Here is an 18,239-nt window from a genome sequence, read left to right as displayed (position 1 = left end):
CATCAGCTCTGGTCCTGAGTTGGGATTGTCCGCTTTCGCGCCGATGGACTTACACACGGTGGACCTACAAGCACTGCCGGAGATCACTCCGGGAACGTTGTTTAACGGCCGTAACTATTCTTAATCGCGCGTGGCTTATCCGCGTGAAACCGAGGAAGCCATCCCCGGTGGGGCGTCACGGTTAAACCCACCGAGAAAACACACGTGGATGTGGATGAGTGTTAATGAGTTATAGCTGGACGCACCGGGGCTCTCCGCGCCGGAATGTGACAATATAATTAGTGGAATCGGCGAATAATTCACAGAAGATGTCTCTCTTTCGGATAACAACGGATAAGTTGCCTTTGATTTTGATGTCGTATCTACTATTTAATTCATATAACGAATAAAAATCAAAATTACTTAAAAGAAAAAAAAATTGAGTTCATATTTTGAAAAATTATTCTATGATGAGTGAATAATTAGGATGCTTCTTCGGAATGTAAATAAATTGGTGAACCATTACAATATTACAAAGATCACAAATCCAAAAAAAAAAAAAACTACTACTACTATGGTAGAGTTGATTATTATTAATTTGGTTTTATTTTAATTTTTCGCATGGAATTATTGTCACAAATAAATTTTCCAGATAAAGTTCTAAATCAGCTCATTTTTACTAAGGAAAAAAGAGAGATGGAGATTACGGGAAGGATAATTTATAGCGTTGTTCGCGCACTTCGTTCGGGAAAGAAAGGACGTTCGTAACGGCATCTTTGACAATAACGGTCATGGATATCAGTTATGCGACTACTTTTGCATCGCGCACGCGGTCTATCCGTAATCTGCGGGAATCGTTTGAGCCGTTGCCCTAATCGCACCTCGAACTATCCTTAATTGCCTATGTATCCTTTAAGTTACAGAAAGCGTGACAGCCCGACTTATCTAAATAATTATTGGTAAGGTAACGGGACGCTCGCTTTTCGCCACGTCATGCCGCACATGATCTCTCCAATGATATTTTCTCCAATGATGATTCGATAGTGCTTCTGAATAGCCTCTCGGAGTTACCTTCGTCATCGATATTCTCTCTGTCAATCGCGAGATATTTATTTTAATTATCTCCCCATAATCAATTTCTTCAATATTTTTAGCTCGTTATTGCTGCATTTAACAATTACATAATCTCTTAATATCGTATACCTCTACATTTATTCTCCCCTTTTGGAAACGAACCTCGATTGTTCGAGGGTCGAGGATTTCTTCGTTCGACGAAGACGAAGTAGAACGCGTTTACAGGAATGCACCATTAACAAATGCGAGGGGCTTTACGAGGGTCATTAATGCTGTCGATATTTCACTGCAGTTCGGTTGTAAGCGTGTGTATTATTGCGGGATGTTTCGCGACGTATAGACGCCTTCCATAAGTCATCGGAACAATGCCTGCACGGCCGCGCACGTAGGTATTATTTTGCTGTACGTCCCCTGCGCGCGGTCGAAGCATGATCTATGCTCATGGATCTCGTACGATACAGTCGAACTGTATCAGCTTTATTTTCCCATCGAAGAGATCATTTTTCAGAACGCTTTCACGCTCGACAATGAGAATTCGATGCGCACTATTGTCAACTGAATATAAAAAAGTAACACGTATAAATATCGCACTTTAACAATTTTAATAATAATTTAAGACATATTTGATTAATGTAAAGAAAAAAAAAATCTGAAATAATTTTTAGACTTAATTTTTCAATTAACTTCGTTCCTTATAAAATTGTGTTTCAATGAACGATCAATTGAGAAATTAAGTCTAAAGATTATTTCAAATTTGAATTTATACTAATCTCGTCATATACACGCGGCATTTGATTCTTGAAAAAAGCGTCACTTGATTGACTTTTTGATACAACAAAACATCGCACTTTAACAATAATTTAGAAAAATCTTTTTGTTAAAATTGTCACGCTTTTTTTCACGTATATGACGAGCCAAGTAAAAAAATGCAGAAAGTAAACGAAGAGTGAATAGAGGGATAGAGGAATGAGGAAAATATATCTTGTTTCGGACAAGATACAGCGCGCACCTGCGTCGAAATAAATTATGGAGTTATCGCAATAGTTAATCCGTCAGTTAAACGCGCCAACCTTACACTGTCTTTCGTCGCAAATCACCGAGCGGGACATACCCTTAATCGATTTTACATACGGAGGGAAAATTAACGAACGGAATGCCGGAGTGCGAACGAGAGAGCGTGTGGTCTTCTGCGCGTAGCGTCGCGTCTTGTTACTTATTTTCAAATAATAGTTCTACGTTGCGACAATGCCGGTCGCAGTGGTAATTACGAAAGTAATCAGTGAAAAGTCACTAGGACAAGAACAGCCAGCCTTCAAATCTCTAACGAGAGTTCCATTACTACTATACATCCTTCGAACAGAAATACGTGTATATTTAAATCGTCATAAAACCTAAATATCGTCTGTTCGAGAAATATCAAAGGAAACCGATGTCGTTAGCGCTAACGAGAATTGTAAAGCTTATCGCGTTTTTAACAACATTCTCATGTAGCTTGATTTACATCCATAAGAAATGAGAAATAAATCGATAATGGACAATACGAAGGTATATTTAGATAAACAAAAACTTCGATAACGTTCACATTCAGCGTACGTCCTTTGTATTCTTCGATCGTCGTAGATTTATCGAGCATTTCTTTCTTTTTTTCGCGATAATTCCTTAATGACCGTTGTTAATAATTACATTGTCGACCGGCGCTTCTTCCTTCTCCTCGTCATCCTCCCTGCGACTACGTATAACTCATCCAGCGCGTAGCAGGGCGGAGATGCAATGCTAGAAACATGAATCATTGTCTGGACGTAGGTACTGTTATCACTTTATTTCTACCGTGCGTTAATTAATGCCCGGCAATCTTGTGAAATCATTGCCGGGGCAACGGCCTTGCAGTCTTACTCACTTCATCACTGTTTCGTCGGTTCTTAACGCCGTCAGATTCGATTTATTCGTATTAATAATAAAAAAAAAAAAAAAAAAAAAAAACCGATTAAGGAAAAAAAAACACGTTTTAATTCGCAACGTCCTGTTTTATCTTTGAAAAATTAAATCTTGAGACAGAAGTTATTCGTAACATCAATGGAGATCGATTAACGATACGTAATCAGCATTGATGAAGATTTAATTATTCGCATAAATTTAGTCCGTGCCGCGACATAATTCGAAATGAAGTGACTATTTAAATGCTTATAGCCTTCCTCGTTAATAAATCACCGTGCCGTGTAAAAATAATGCCCACGGTGAAATATTATTCGCGGCACGTTGATAAATGGTGAATAACACATATTCAGAAATGACGATATGTACATACATCAACGTTAAATATTGTATCAGATGTTAAATTTTCCTCTCCCATCTTTTCCACTTTTCTGGCTCTGAAGTTTTTACAATATTTTCGCGAAGAAAGTTATACTCTTTATCGGCGAAAATAAAATATTCCGTACGATGCCGCGGTACCGAGGGGTTACAGTACATCAGACTGTTGACGCTCATAATACTCACAGAAAATACGTCCGGGTTCGCCGAGTCATATATCACGAGTGGCGAGCTCTCGTAAGCAGGCAGAAGAAGCACGATGAAGGTGGATAAACGTGGCCTTTTACAACGTTACGTATTTTCTTTGCCTCCCAAGGAAGCGTCGTGGTGCCGACCGCTACGATTTTTATCGTACGACTGTATACAGCAAGTTTTTTTACTACGTGTACAGCTAACTTAAACTCCCGTCTCGCTATTCATTGTGATGTTTGCATAGTTACAGAAATGAAAATATAAAATAAGATAATTAAACAGCGAAAGTAAACAGTCATTGTTATTTTATTAGGACTCTTGTTACTATCAGCATTGCTATTATAATTATCAATTGTTGTCAACGTATCCTATTATCGTTCCAATGCGAGATGCCTCGAATGTTTGCCGCTACGCGGCATGGAATCGTCAGATTTCGGTACTCGCGAGATCTACTCGAGATGGATCGAGAATGAATTTCGGGTTTGGTGTGGGTTTGCACATGTGCGGGCAATGATCATTATCGTGTAACGACGGGACCGATAATCGATCGGGGCCGCGATCGATCGGCAAACAACACGGTGTACGCAGGCCAGCGCTCGCACCTCCGCGGTGCGCCGGGCACCCACCCCGGTCGTTAGGCTAAATTAAGTGGTTACACTTTGTTTGATCGGGGCCCTACGGAGGCCTGAATTAAGTTGTTATCACGAATTAGCTGATTATACCGGGCGGCGGTGCGAGGTGTCGGTTTGATTTGTTGTTCGCGAAACACCGCCGTGCCGGTTTGTTTATTCCGCCACGCCCCCCACCCCTTTCGCGTGCAGCTTCCAGGTCGCTTATGGCTTGACCCCGAAAATAAGCCGCGCCGATGGCTGGATCGTTCTGACCTGGTCCCGCTCCGTTCTGTGACCCTTCGCCCACAGCTCTTACCTCTCGCACGGAGCCCTTAATTGGGACGGATTTTAATAGCGAGCGATCATAACAAATTATCCACCACGGCAAACCGGACGAACGTGCGAAATTGACGCTGCAAGCCCGATGTTTTGGCGCGGATAAATCAGAATTTTTCTTACGTTCGCAGTCGCAGGATGACCTGAAGAAGATAAAAAAAAAAAGATTTAACCTTCTTTTAGAATTGGCGTATGTTATAATCAAAGTTTAATTTGTAATATTAAAAAGAGAAAATATAATACCCTTGATTTTCAAAAAGCATCGATGACCATTATGTTATTATATTATTATTATTATTATTATTATGAAAATCATATATATTTACAAAATTATTTTTATAACTAAAATTTGTAGTGGCAACAAAATTTCCCTTCTCATTTTGAGAATTCGCAGATTTTCCGACAGATTATTCGCTGATAAAACAAATAATTTTCTCAAAAGTATTTTCTTAATTCACTTCAGTGATGTTCACACAGAATTACGAAAAGACGAATATCGAGTTTCTCAATTTTTTTACATTGAACCGTCACGAGTATTCGTACACAAGAATCTTGAGTTAAAGCACCATCGCGGATCCAAGATAGTCGAGGGAGGCGAGGTACGAGCCGAGGAAGAGAATAGGAAGGAACCGCCGTGAAAGGAACGCGGGGAAAGAGACGGGGGAAGGCTAAAGGATGTGAGGCGCCCGCGTGAGGATGCCCCACGCTATTTTCCACGAAAATTATAGCCATCTATGCGCGTAATCCTCTTTATAGCCGCGTTGTATCAAATTATAACTGCAGCGGCGCGCGCGCTTCCAGCATCATCCCCCCGCCACCCTCCGACCGCGAGCACCGGGGCCCTTCGTGGGGCCCCGTCGTCTCCCCGGCACCGCCGCTTCTCGCGGCCCTCACGATGCTCATTTTTCCCTTTTTCGCTCGCACTCGTCCCCGAAGCCTCGTAAAACGGCGCAGAACATTCCGCCAATCATCGCGCCAGCGAGACGCGTGATCCTCGCGACCTCCGGGCCGCGACCTAGCCGAACCTGGGACAACTCCGACTCTCCGATCCACGTGGACACGGCGATAAATCGATAAGTCATCAACACAATCGGAGGAAGTTTAGGCCGCTGTTACGCTAAACGACTTATCTAACGACAAATATGTAAAGATAAATAGATCGAGCGGTTCTTCGTCTTTTTCCGAAATTGTAATAAAATGATTGCTCTTCCGTAAAATTATAAAGTACATGCCCTATTGACATTGGGTTATTATCGAAGAGAGATAACTAGTGCTGTCTTTTTCTTTTTCTTTTTTCTTTCTTTTTTTTTTTTTGAAGAAATTAATTATATATAATATGAAATTTGTTGAAACGCTTAAAACAGATAGATCTAAAAATTTTCTTTCTATTGTTGCCGCGGTATTAATAAGAGATGGAATATCGGTTATGTTGCGGTGAGTTGACCGATACTGGCAAACTTGACCCCAACCGTGTCAAGTGGGCCACATTGAACGTAAAAGTAATTTGCAAACAGTCGTGTAGAAAATGACGTGAAATAATTGCGCCGCGTCGAACATGGACGTTCATATTACTTCGGATAAGGCACCGTCACAAATGAACTTGGTAGCCAAACTGACCTCTTTGCAGGATGTGATTCATCATTTTAATAATTTTACTGTTAGCAGCGGTACACTATGAGAATTTCAAAGCATCGTAGCGTCGATTAAGCTTAATATAAAAATATAGAATGTAAAAGAGAAGTATAGCCATGTAGCAGCAAGCAAAACAAGCAATCATAAAAAACTTATCAAGGCGAATTTTTATTTAAAAAAAAAATGTGAAATATTTTCCAAAACAAATGTCCCTTTTTGCAAATGAGATTCGCTAAAATCGCTTTTTATTCTACGTAACTGCGGCTTTACTCGCACGCTTGTAAGTGCATCGCGATGATCCCGCGATCACGAAGGTCGCCGCGGTACTTCAAGGTTGGCGCGACCTCGCGAGGTGCGTCTGTATCGATCCATGTTGATCGACGACTGATCGCTCGATCGACAGACGCAGGCGGAATCGCGGCGATTAACGGGACAACAGGAAGCGTGCATAATCGCAAAAACTAATTACGGATAATTGGATGGGACGCAGACAGATATTAGATGCATGCTCGTAAGCGACCTTTTTTGTGAACTCTCTCTCTCTCTCTCTCTCTCAAGGGGAGAGAGCGCATCGTATCTCCGCTATCTCGGCGGGTGATAATCCCGCGGATAAGATTACACGCCGCGATGTGTCGTAAAACGCCGTTAAAAAAATCATCTTTATGCGTATATCGACACGTATATATATATATATATATATATATATATATATGTACGGCGCACGGTCGATATCGTAAAACGCGCGTGTGCGCGTCGCGTCGTAAAGCATTTTCAGGATTCCGCGATTTTCGCGGTTCGCGCAACACGCTGCGCATACCAGGCAATTATATCGATAGCTTGCAGAAGAAATATTACTTTCTTTGCTTGAACGATTTCTTAAAACGTATCTCTGTACTAATATAAATCCTAATCCTACGTCTATTAATTATTATACGTTTCAATTAAATTCCTCTATGCATTACGGAATTGTCTTTAGTGTCATTATTTCGTATTTAATTGTATTTCAAACTTCGGATTGTTTTTGGTATATTAATTATCTAATATTTTAACGACTTAACATATTTTATAATTTTTCTATTTTTAATTTATTAGAAAAATGACAAATTTCAACAAAGAAATTTGTTTCTAATTCGAAATAGCAGTTAACTCTCGACGGGATAATAAACGGTTCGTTGAAAGTCGAAAATAACGCAGGTTATCCGGAACGATAATCGGCACGACCGATCGCAAGAGATGAATTCTTAAAGCTGGCATCCGCTGTGATAGTCATTAACCTTTAGCCAGTGTTATCTTGTGTGCCAGTAAAGGCGTGGTCATGGTAGCGTTTACGATCTTTCAGGAGAAAAAGACCGGAGATAGATCGCTATTGCATCCTGAAAATGTGGAATTGTTGATAACACTACTATATATATATATATATATATATATATATATATATTATAATATAATTTAATTTATTTAATTATTTAAGTTCACGTTTGAATTAATTAAAAGAGAAACAAGGTAATATATTATATTTATATATATATATATATATATATAAAAATAATTATATAATTTAATAATTTATAATTATATAATTATAATTTATAATTATATAATTTATTTAATTATTTAAGTTCACGTTTGAATTAATTAAAAGAGAAACAAAGTAATATATTATATTTATATATATATATATATATATATATATATAAATATAATATATTACCTTGTTTCTCTTTTAATTAATTCAAACGTGAACTTAAATAATTAAATAAATTAAATCTATAAAAAAACTATAAACTTACAAACCTATAAAAAATCAAGAATTAAAATTAAACTGAATCCGAAAATGATCAAGGCAACTTTTCTTAATTCATAAATAATGTGATAATAGTGTCATAATGTCAAAATGGAAAATATGATTATAATATTAATGTAATTACGCGATAATCATATCCAAAAATCTACATAAATTTAATAAAATGAAAATTTGCATTACTCATAGAATCCTAACTAAAACTTCAAAGAAAATTAGACATCAAAGAGATTTAATAAAAGTTCCAAGTTATAAATTTTTTTATTATAAATTGTTTAATAAAATCTTATATTAATTTCACTTGCGATGTTCATACGATTCTGAGAATGATTATCTATTTATTCGAATAAAATGCATTTTTGTCGCTGATATCAGACAAATTACAGCGCAGTTAATTGTTATGTTTCAGCTTTCGAGATGTCGGATCGGATTTAATTCAAGAATATCCCATCTCTCTTTCTCCTCTCCGCTGCGTTTCTACTTCTCGCTGTCTCATACCGTGAAAGGAACTTCCCTCGTAAGGCGTTCTTCGTCGTCGGAATCTCAGGGCACAGAAAAAGCCGCGATGGTGAACCAACCGCGAGGACGTGCCAACCTGTAATTGTTCCTCGATGTAATTGCTCGCTCTCACATTGGTCCACCCAGCAACTCTACGCGTTCCGCGAAGAATCTGGAAATTTGTCGTATCGCAATCCTCAAATGGCGGAACAAAGTTTCCTATACGAATATTAGATAATTTCGTATACGAAATTCTCTATTTGATAAATGTGACGAAACGTTAAACTTTCAATTATTATTGAAATTTTCTTGTTGGAAAATATCAATTTTTTTTTAAGTCATAAATTACATTCTTCATCGAGTTTGTCACCGCGCAATTTTCCGAAACCAGACTCTCTTGATCTAGAGCAAAAAAGTGCAAGAATCATGACAGACGCACAATCAGAGAAGTGCCATTGAATGATCTTGTGATGAGACATGAAGTAGATGTACAGGAGACGAAGAATCTGCGAGGGAAAAGATAATGGAGTTGGAGGAAGGGGGCGAGGTCGATACGTTTATGGAGAGATTCGAAGTCGAGGAATAAGGGCCGGGAACATAATTATCTGGCGAGTCAAGAAGCTCAAAGGCAGTGAGGACGAGAGAGATAAAGGGAAACGATGGGATTGAGGAGAGAAAAACAGGGGAGAAAGGGATGAGACGGTCGGGGGTTTATTCTTTGGTACGACTGGAATCCGAAATGTTCGAAGGGCGCGTTATCTTCTTGCGTCGTTCCTCGACAGCACTCGCGGATTCCATAATATCATGGTGTAAGTATGAGCTTAAATGTGTACGTGATGTGCGTGATGTGTATATATAGGTGCAAGTAAATAAGAAAGCGCACGTGCGCGAGATGATACACACTCGCACCCTCTTTTATGAGCATAACGTAAACAAATCTTACGAAAATTAAAAAGAATTTAGATTTTTATCTCACTGAAAAATTTCTCTATCTGATCTTATATAACATTCTTGACAATTTTTGTATTGTTTTGCGACGTTCGTGTCAATCAAGATAACTTTTATTTATTGTTCGTATCAATTAAGATAACTTTTATTTTCAAAAAATAGCATCAGTAATAAATTAAAAATCACTTTTTTTTTCTTAACTAAAAGAAAACTAATCAGAAATTTTAGTCATTAGATTTTGATTTAATTTCGATGATGCTTGTTTGAATAATAATTAAACAGTAAATTTAACCAGTTTCTAGACAAGCCAGTTTTTTGACAATTATTAATTAATTTCTAGCCAGTTCCCACATTTAAAAAAGTCCAAAAAAATTAAATTTGAACCAAGAGTACTGTGATTTTTTATTTGTTCATGCAAAATTCCAATCGCGATCTTTTGCATCAAGATCAATTCGAACTGAGAATTCAGAAATCAAACAATGTGAGCTTCAATAATTAATTGTCCCTTAAGGGAATGATAAAAAGTGCCGAGGCTTCTACTTCGCGTCGGGTATCCCATGGTACCAGAGATTAGAGCTCCGGCCACTTCGGCTTTTTGTCCTTGGTCACGACGACGGGGCGAGAAAGTGAAAAGTGGCGGCGTTAATTAAGAGCTCGAGACCTGTTTGCATTACATCGCCGTGCGATATTTGCGCTACCTTGATTTTTGATATTACAAATTAATTCAAGATCGATAAAGATTTTCACAATATCACACTTTTATTAAACCAAATTTTAGATTTGCGATTTCTTTCTTTTTTTTCTTTTTCTTTTTCTTTTAGATGTATATCGCGACGCCGGGAAAATACAATTCAGAATTCGACCGATTCTGGGAGATACAACCGGGAGTCGCAGAAAAGGTGAAAGGGAAAGAGAAAAAGAGAGAAAGAAAAAAAGAAAGAGAAAGAGAGTGCTGGATCCCGTAGCGGTAACGAGTCAAGACGGCCCGAGAACATTGGCGGTGCCACTTCAAAGCGAGAATCCCGCGCAATCAGGCCCCCCCAGTCCTCCCGAGGCACGTTTGAAAAACCGAGCGCGAGGGCACCATCGCGTCGTTCCCGTGCCTCTCGCCGTGTGCCCTCTCGTCGCTTCGCGCAGCTTCGCAATCTCGGTCCAGAGCGACCGGAGCTACGAGAACGGAGATCGTCTCGCAATCGAGAGAGCCAACGTCGGCGACATCGACGCAGCCGCCACTATCGTGCCACCTTCTCAGCCTTTCTTTTCTTATCGTCCTCTTTCGCAACTTAGAGTTACTTTCATCGTACATTTATGTTTGTGTATTTTCATTTGTACAAAAATAATGATTCTCTCATCGAAAACCTGTCAAATAATACAATTTTAAATAAGAAAAATTGTGCATTCTTTTAAATATTATTATTATTATTATTATTATTATTAAAATTAAAATAAGTTTTAATGAACAAAGAGATAATTATTCTTAACGAAATATGTTTATCATACGAGATAGAGTACACATTCAATAGCTATAGAAAATTAATATTTACTCAAAACATCCTTTCTTAGCATTAATTACGCGATACAAAATCTCTCCAAGCGCTCGTGGCGTTTGTAAGTATCGTTTAGAATAGACGTAGAAATGAATTAATTAGTCGGATCATACGGCTCGCACGCGCGCGCCGTGGTACATTAATAAATTACTTTCCGTTCTCCCCGGTTATCCCTCACATTTGCACTGCTCTGCGATAACTGTAAATGCGGAACGACGTCATTAGTGGCCACCGCGATGCACAGGTCCGCGCTTTTTTAATTGCTACTTTCGGTCACGTGTATCTAGGAAAATATCCGGCAAGACAGTTACGAGTAATTACACCCGTATAAAATATTACCGCTGTATTAAATGCGAAATGAGTGCTTGGATATAATTTAATGCATTTCTACCGCCGACGTAATAAATCCCCGCTTTAATACCCTTTTCTTTCCTCTCGTATATAAAATCCTCTCTCTACTCTATCTGAACTGCGGCCCGTGCTCATCGAATTAACGTAATCCTCGGAGAGCTATATCGGCACTGCGGAATTGTTCTTCCTGTTACTTCACGGATCGATATTTTTTTGACGACGCTGAAAATTAAATTTTATGAGATTGGCTTAATTTGATCGTTCGATAATCACGACAGCTGACGCTACCGAACGATGCGTTTTCTCATAAACTATTTAATAACCGCATTTGACCTTTTCTTGAAATGACTTCGAACGTGAATTGTCACTTTCATAAAGTTCAAATAAAAAAAAAAATCACCACTTTATTAAGTCACAGAAAGATAAAGAAACCAATTAAATTAAAAACTGACAGATAATTCAGTGATTTCAGTAACTTGATCAAACTAATGAGAAGTAAGACTTCTCAATAATTATTATAATCTTAATATTCGAACACAAATTATCGTAACTCTTTATGAGATTTCGCAGTTTTAGTTTGACTTTGTATTACGAGTAATTCGGCCTTATTCACTCTTCGATGAGCATTTTTCAACTGACCGAATATGAAACAGAAGCAGAAGCAGGAGAGAAAAGCGAGTGTCTGTCGCAATAAATATCGCAGACAAAACGATACGCGCGCGCGCGCGCGTATGCGATGACGTCACGTATCAGAGGATCCTGAGCGTATCCATCGCGTATGAGAAACGCAGATTATTCACGCCGATATGAATAGTTATTCACCGTAATTGGTCGAGGCGTCGTGCCTCGAGATTTTCACCGGGCCGGGCATTCGTTAAATACGCGTCTGATTGCTTTATCCGCGCTATCTTCGCATCGGGCTTTCTTTCGCGAAACGTCACCCGTAAAATGCAAATGCCCGCTCGAGCTGGTTAACGGTAATACCACATCACGAGCAGGTGTCATCTGTCTTTTTTACGATTCGCGCAGATAAATTAATTATGTCGCCGTAGACGTGGTCGTGGATTAGCGGTGTGGACTATCGATTCTCGATTTATATCTCCGTCCGTATAAATCCGGACTTGCGTAAATCAAGCTAGCAGGTTACAAGAAGACTATCTATGTATTTTTCTTTTTTGCGCGAGATGAATTGGAATACGTCTTGTATGATACGTGCGGAATTAATTAATTTATTAATAAATTCTTATCATAAGCTCCTTCCCGATACTTTCCAGCAGTCTCAATGATGTTTTAACGAATCTCTTAAGATTTTTAATACGCTTAATGTATTGAAATACGACAATGTATCGTGTTCGGGAAGTTACACGTATGCGAAATGTGCTTTTAAGTAGCGCTATTCTTATAATTACTCATTTGCAATAATTATAATTAACTCATTTATATCGCTTATATCACAATCACCATAAGTCACGCTGGAATTGCACGACCTTGGATTATGTGTTGTGTTACGAAACGCAATGCTTTACAAGTGACACTCATTAAAAGTAAAGATATCATCAAAGCTAAAATAAAATAACTAAAAAAAATCTAATACCGAAATTCATAAAAAATTGTAGAATATTTAACTTTGGGGAAAAAAAAAAAAAAACAATATTTAATCATGTACAATCCAAAGACTTGTTGAAATAATTAATTAACAGAGCTAAACGCGTAACGCATATATGACGAAAAGAACATTACCAAGTATCATATATTTGTCATATATTTCCGGTAGGCGGAAATGATGAGCGATAATGAAGAAACACATCAAATCGCGAGCGACAAGATCTAACGATTCATAATTTTATCGTAAAAAATATGCACAATGTCACAAAAGCGAGACGTTATAATTGCACTACTGCTCAACTTGACAAGTTTCGCGCAACAAATCGGATCGCGAATCGCGAAAACAAGAGTCGCGATAATCATCGGTAATCATCGTGCTATGTCGTGATGGTACGTGTCAATCTGCTATTTTTTTCCGCGAATTGCGACGTGTAAACATGTGTTACACAAATTATGGGATCTGTATAAAAGCGACGAATGCCCGCGTTCATCCGACCAGTGTATGTTTGTACATCGAGCCAACCATGATGATTAAGCTGTTTCTCGTTACGTTGCTCTGCGTGGCGGTGGTAAGAAGCCGATAATAGCTCATTTATAGTCGCAGAACGGATGTGTAAATTACGCGGATTACGTTAATATGGATATTATAAATTAAATATATGAACTCGCATTTTAATAACAAGATTAAAGCCGAACTGTTCCAAGATATAATTGATTAAATATTAAAAAAAAAATTTTATATCTTTTTCAATAAGAAGAGAGAAGAGAAAAAAATATATATGTATACAGAAATTTTTATCTTATCAAAAGCACAAATATAAATAATATATTTTCATAAAATAATATTTCTGCAAGTTATCTTTGAAGTCATTCAAAAAGGTTAGATTGTTTTCGCGAATCTCGCTAAACAACAGTGTTATTTCAAGCAACGCGATTAATGTAATGATTGTTAATATTATGATATCAGCATCTAATATAATTATATTTATAATAAAAAATTTAACTATCTTTTTTTTAGTTTGCCGATTCACCAGCCGATAATATGAATCAAGTAAGTAAGATGTACAATTAAAGACATTTTGTATGAGAAATTATAATATAAAAATTAATTTGATAATTTTAATTCAAATCTTCAACATGGATTTAAACGAGTTTTTTCATGATTTTTTTTGACGGGTAATTTTTGCAATTGAATTATTCGTATTTTAAGGGATGGATGGGACCAATGAGAGCAGCAACCGATCAGCTTCAACATTTTATGGGGGGTCAAGATAGTTCTTTAGTGAAACGTGCTGCATCACCACAAGGACCACCACCACCACCACAGGGACCACCATCACCACAATCATCATCATCATCATCATCATCGAATTAGAATTTGGTAGATATTTTTCAAATTAAGAAGCGTAATGTTGATAGATTGATTCATTAATAATATTTTCACTCAATTCTGTTATGTTTTTGCTTCGTTAATAATCGTAATATAGATTTTGTAAAATATTCAACAGCGTCAATGAAATTTCGCGTAGAATTAACGATGTCGATATCCATTTCTTTTTGCGTTAAGTTTTTCTTACGACTAAAAATTGAATAAAAGTAATTCGTTAGTCAAGTTCGCTTTAGATATTTTATAAGCCATGACAAAATTTTAAGAATTTTAAGAAAAACATACATGCATATATCTATACATAAAACTATTGTAATTTATCATTTAAAGAGATCGTTTAAAATATGTGTGAGATTCTAGAAAAACTTTAAAAAAACATGGATATCGAGGACTAATTTTGCATATATATTTTGCAGGTCTTCTACGAATACTACCGTGAAATCTGCTACTGTGAAATAAATGAAGATTATTAGATTTATCTCAGCACTGTGCACGTTTCATTAAATTAATCGCACGGCCGAAAACCCCGATGGACTTAGAATAATAAAGTATAGCATTGCACAGCAAGTTTTTCCTTATTATTTAAACGATTCATGTGTATTTATTTTCCTATCAAAACCAAAACGATTCCGTGAAGAAATATTTTTTATTTTTTGTACTAAATATTTTCATTATTCATAAATCTGCTGTTCTGTTTGGATCATCTATTTAATCCAAAATTTAAGAAAGTATTTTATCTTCTTGCTAATATTTTATTTACAAACTTTTTTCTGTGAAAATTAGTTCTTTTTCTATTTGTAGAAATTTTTAATCGATCCAAACGATATAAATTCGAATAGAAGAGTTAAGTCCTTTCTTTTTACTGTTTTAATAAGAACAAATTCTAGATCGGTTGAATATCTTAAGATCTTTCTAACACAGTTTTATATTTAAAAAAATACTAATAAAATCTAAATTATCTTGTACATTTTATTTAAATATCAAACATAGCAATGATACTATCTTGTGTATTTGTTGACACGCTTGAGATTAATTCTATTTCGAAGCAAGGCGCTGCAGCGACAAAGATTCATCCGTAATTGATCTTGCTGACGTCGACATATTGCATTTCTAGGTTTTCGATATTTCGTAAAAGAACTTGACATTTACGAGTACATTGCGCACACAGAAGAAAAAGCGCTTAATTACACTGCGTTTCGACTAACGACTTATATACGTAAATAAAGATACATGTAAATGATCAAATTGATAGATGTAAGTTCACTCACCAATCGATGCTTCGTCGTCGTTCAGTTTCATCAGTTCCTTGCATAAATTGATTACTATGCACTAACGTTGTGAGAATCGCAAAGTACGATCACAAGTGAATACGTATTCGTCGATCGAAGATCATAGATTTGTCTTCTATTCCTGGCACTGGACCGCACACTAGAATTTTCTTACTTCTATCAAACTTCAAATAAATATTTCTCATTTTAAAATATGAGTTTTTCACAGTTTTCAGAGGGTTGCGTATTTTGAAGTGAGACGAAAATTACAAAAATGAAAGAAATTCACTGAAGCATCCGCAACTCATGTCGAAAACTAGTAAATTTTCTTATTTTTATAAATTTCACCTCGTTTACAAATACACGATTGACTTTCCCCTCACAAAAAAAAAAAAAACAGATCGAGTGTCGTCGACCATCGCCACGGTTGTTCCGCTCGTGTCGAAAGGACATCTGATGTCGTGGGCAAGCGGCGCGCGCGAAATGTACACAAAGCGATCGAGGCGCTTAGACACGTGGCGCGCGACGAGATGTAAACAGAGAGGGCGGGGTGGGAAAGTCGCGCGCCAAGCCGCGGCATCCGACACTCACATTCCTGCCAACTGCCGCGAAGGTCGGACGGATTGCTCGCGATTAGAAAATAAAAGTCTTCCTTCTTCCTTCGCTATCGTCTCGCGTATCTCGCGTATCTCGCGTATCTCCCCCTCATTTTCTTCTTCGCTGTATCGATATCCCGATGCGACAATCATTTGTTCTTTATAAAATCCATCTCGCGTGATGCAAGGTAATAATAACGTACAATAATTATAATTATTGTAATTATAATGACATATATATTAATATTATATAGCAATAATTATTTTTTTTTATATTTCCGTGTTAAACATCGTGATTTATTTGTATTGTTGTATGTACGCCGTTATATAAATTTTCTGATAAATTCTTATTATTTGGTAAAAAGAATCGCGCATGTCGATTAATTCTTTCTCTTTCTCTCGCTTTTTTCTTTTCATGATTTTTTATTTATTAAACTGTATCGCATATACAATTGAATATTGAAAATATTGAATACATCATAGCTTAATGAAAAGAATTCATAAGCATGGCTCGTTGATCGTTAATTAATTCCACGATAAATAATCGCGATGATGACAATTCAATATACAAAATTGACAAAGCTGATATCGCTAAATTTGAATTGATTGGAGACAAATTCGGGCAGCGTTCCAGCATTCACTGCCACAGTACTGAAAGTCTATAATATACGTGACATGAACTATATATTTTCAGTACTGGCAGTGAATATCGCGCAGCCTCGATCACTCCGCGTGCGCGAAATCATTTTAGTTTAAAAAACAAACATGCCTTCCGACTGGCGAACTTATTTTATATTATATTATTATTATATTGTTCAGTGAATAATATATCGGATCTTTTATCGCTCGAATATTTTATCTCGGCTCGCATAACGCTTACGCGCTTAGATAACTTCAGTAGTTTCAACCGGGGTGAAGTAGGCGAGTAATCGAAGTCGCGCTCTCAGTTCACGGGTAATGAGCGTTACAGGAGCGTCACGGTGCAATGGATGGAGTGTCACGTTCCGCTCGTTTTTCGTTCGTTTTTCGCGTCGTTTGTTCCGTTTCAAGGCGTCTCGCGTGCGCGGTCGAGCGGCGCGAACGTCAAACGCTAGATTAATCGAGGCGCGTGACAGTAATTAGCCGATAAGCGATCGATGCGACTGTGCGGCATAAGTATGAAGCTGCCTCCTCGGATAAATATATAAAAGTAGCGATTTGCAAGGAATCGGGAGATGGATTGAATAAATTGATCGTAATGTCCCGTGTCTCGCACTAATCATTTGTTCAAAGTGTATGCGATCAAATTTCGGGAGTGCCAAATACAACTGACGGACAAATGCGTCGTAATTTTGTGTCGCCATTATTCTTGAGTATATTAATTTTAATTTACTTTCATCTTTTTCTACTAATTTTTAGAACTTAAAAAAATAAAAAGTGAGTTAATCGAGATAAAGTTAGTCTACATTGATGAAAATAGACAAAGTTCTTCGTGAATATGTATTATTCAACATCGAGAGTGAAACAATGAATATTTTAATTAATTGCGCTTGATTCTCTCATTGTGTTGTGTTGTGTTTTGCGAGTGGTGGAGGAACCGACAGAATGCATAAGGCCACGACATAGCTGGTATGACAATTTTCTTGTTTTTACTTAACATTTTATATATAATTATATAACATTAAGAAAAATGAAAAGATATTTAATACATTTAATGTATTCTATTAGTAATATTTTATGTTAGGATGGGGCGAGACTATTTCGTTAGTTTCAACTAATTTTAAAGCGATATGAAAATTTGCAGAAAAATAATGTATGTCTTTGCAATGATGTGTTTACGTTACAAATATGACCGCCTCTTGAAAGTACAAGCATGCTCTTCAAATGTTGAATATATATTGTTCAGAAACATAAACATTATGGCTAGCCTGTGACAAAAAAGTTCCGTTTTATACGTTTAAGAAACCTTGTTATATACGTTTAAGAAACATCTTTAAGTGGTGTTAGTCTAATAATTAGCAATAATTACAATTAAATAGTTAATGTCACCACAAGATTAATTACGTTGAAATTGCAAGACCTTGCGTTATGTCACGAAATGTGACATTTATAGTTGCTGCTTATT

General features: G+C 37.0%; 4 protein-coding genes across 5 annotated transcripts in view; 2 read left to right on the top strand and 2 right to left on the bottom strand.

Annotated features, from left to right (window-relative positions):
- The window catches only part of LOC105431330 (WD repeat-containing protein 3), a 32,484-nt gene extending 16,805 nt beyond the window's left edge, over positions 1-15,679 (bottom strand). The window contains exon 1 of the mRNA XM_011645442.3: positions 15,540-15,679. The gene's annotated coding sequence lies outside the window, so the exon portion shown is untranslated. The remainder of the gene's footprint in view (positions 1-15,539) is intronic.
- The window catches only part of LOC105431332 (uncharacterized), a 25,250-nt gene extending 9,570 nt beyond the window's left edge, over positions 1-15,680 (bottom strand). The window contains exons 1-2 of one of the 2 annotated variants that reach the window (XM_089081865.1): positions 15,540-15,680; positions 8,434-8,605 (exon numbers count right to left, since the gene is read on the bottom strand). The gene's annotated coding sequence lies outside the window, so the exon portion shown is untranslated. The remainder of the gene's footprint in view (positions 1-8,433; positions 8,606-15,539) is intronic. The other variant, XM_011645449.3, reaches the window with a different exon arrangement.
- LOC105431334 (uncharacterized) lies at positions 13,297-14,838 on the top strand. Its single transcript, XM_011645451.3, has 4 exons — positions 13,297-13,453; positions 13,903-13,935; positions 14,095-14,265; positions 14,688-14,838. Exons 1-3 carry the CDS (start codon positions 13,322-13,324, stop codon positions 14,257-14,259), a joined length of 330 nt encoding a protein of 109 aa, XP_011643753.2. The 5' UTR covers positions 13,297-13,321; the 3' UTR covers positions 14,260-14,265; positions 14,688-14,838.
- A 692-nt stretch (positions 15,681-16,372) lies between the features above and the next one.
- The window catches only part of LOC105431364 (4-vinylanisole receptor-like), a 69,454-nt gene continuing 67,587 nt past the window's right edge, over positions 16,373-18,239 (top strand). The window contains exon 1 of the mRNA XM_089081916.1: positions 16,373-17,743. The gene's annotated coding sequence lies outside the window, so the exon portion shown is untranslated. The remainder of the gene's footprint in view (positions 17,744-18,239) is intronic.

This window comes from Pogonomyrmex barbatus, unplaced genomic scaffold, assembly GCF_055798465.1.
Source record: "Pogonomyrmex barbatus isolate J1 unplaced genomic scaffold, ASM5579846v1 scaffold5, whole genome shotgun sequence".
NCBI lineage: Eukaryota > Metazoa > Arthropoda > Insecta > Hymenoptera > Formicidae > Pogonomyrmex > Pogonomyrmex barbatus.
This window is presented reverse-complemented; position numbering and strand designations above follow the sequence as displayed.

Bases quoted from the DNA above. Each gene is read 5' to 3' on its own strand.
- LOC105431334 (XM_011645451.3), top strand. From the start codon at position 13,322: ATGTGTTACACAAATTATGGGATCTGTATAAAAGCGACGAATGCCCGC. The intron at 13,454-13,902 runs GTAAGAAGCCGA...TCTTTTTTTTAG, and splicing joins CGTTGCTCTGCGTGGCGGTG to TTTGCCGATTCACCAGCCGA. The intron at 13,936-14,094 runs GTAAGTAAGATG...TCGTATTTTAAG, and splicing joins CAGCCGATAATATGAATCAA to GGATGGATGGGACCAATGAG.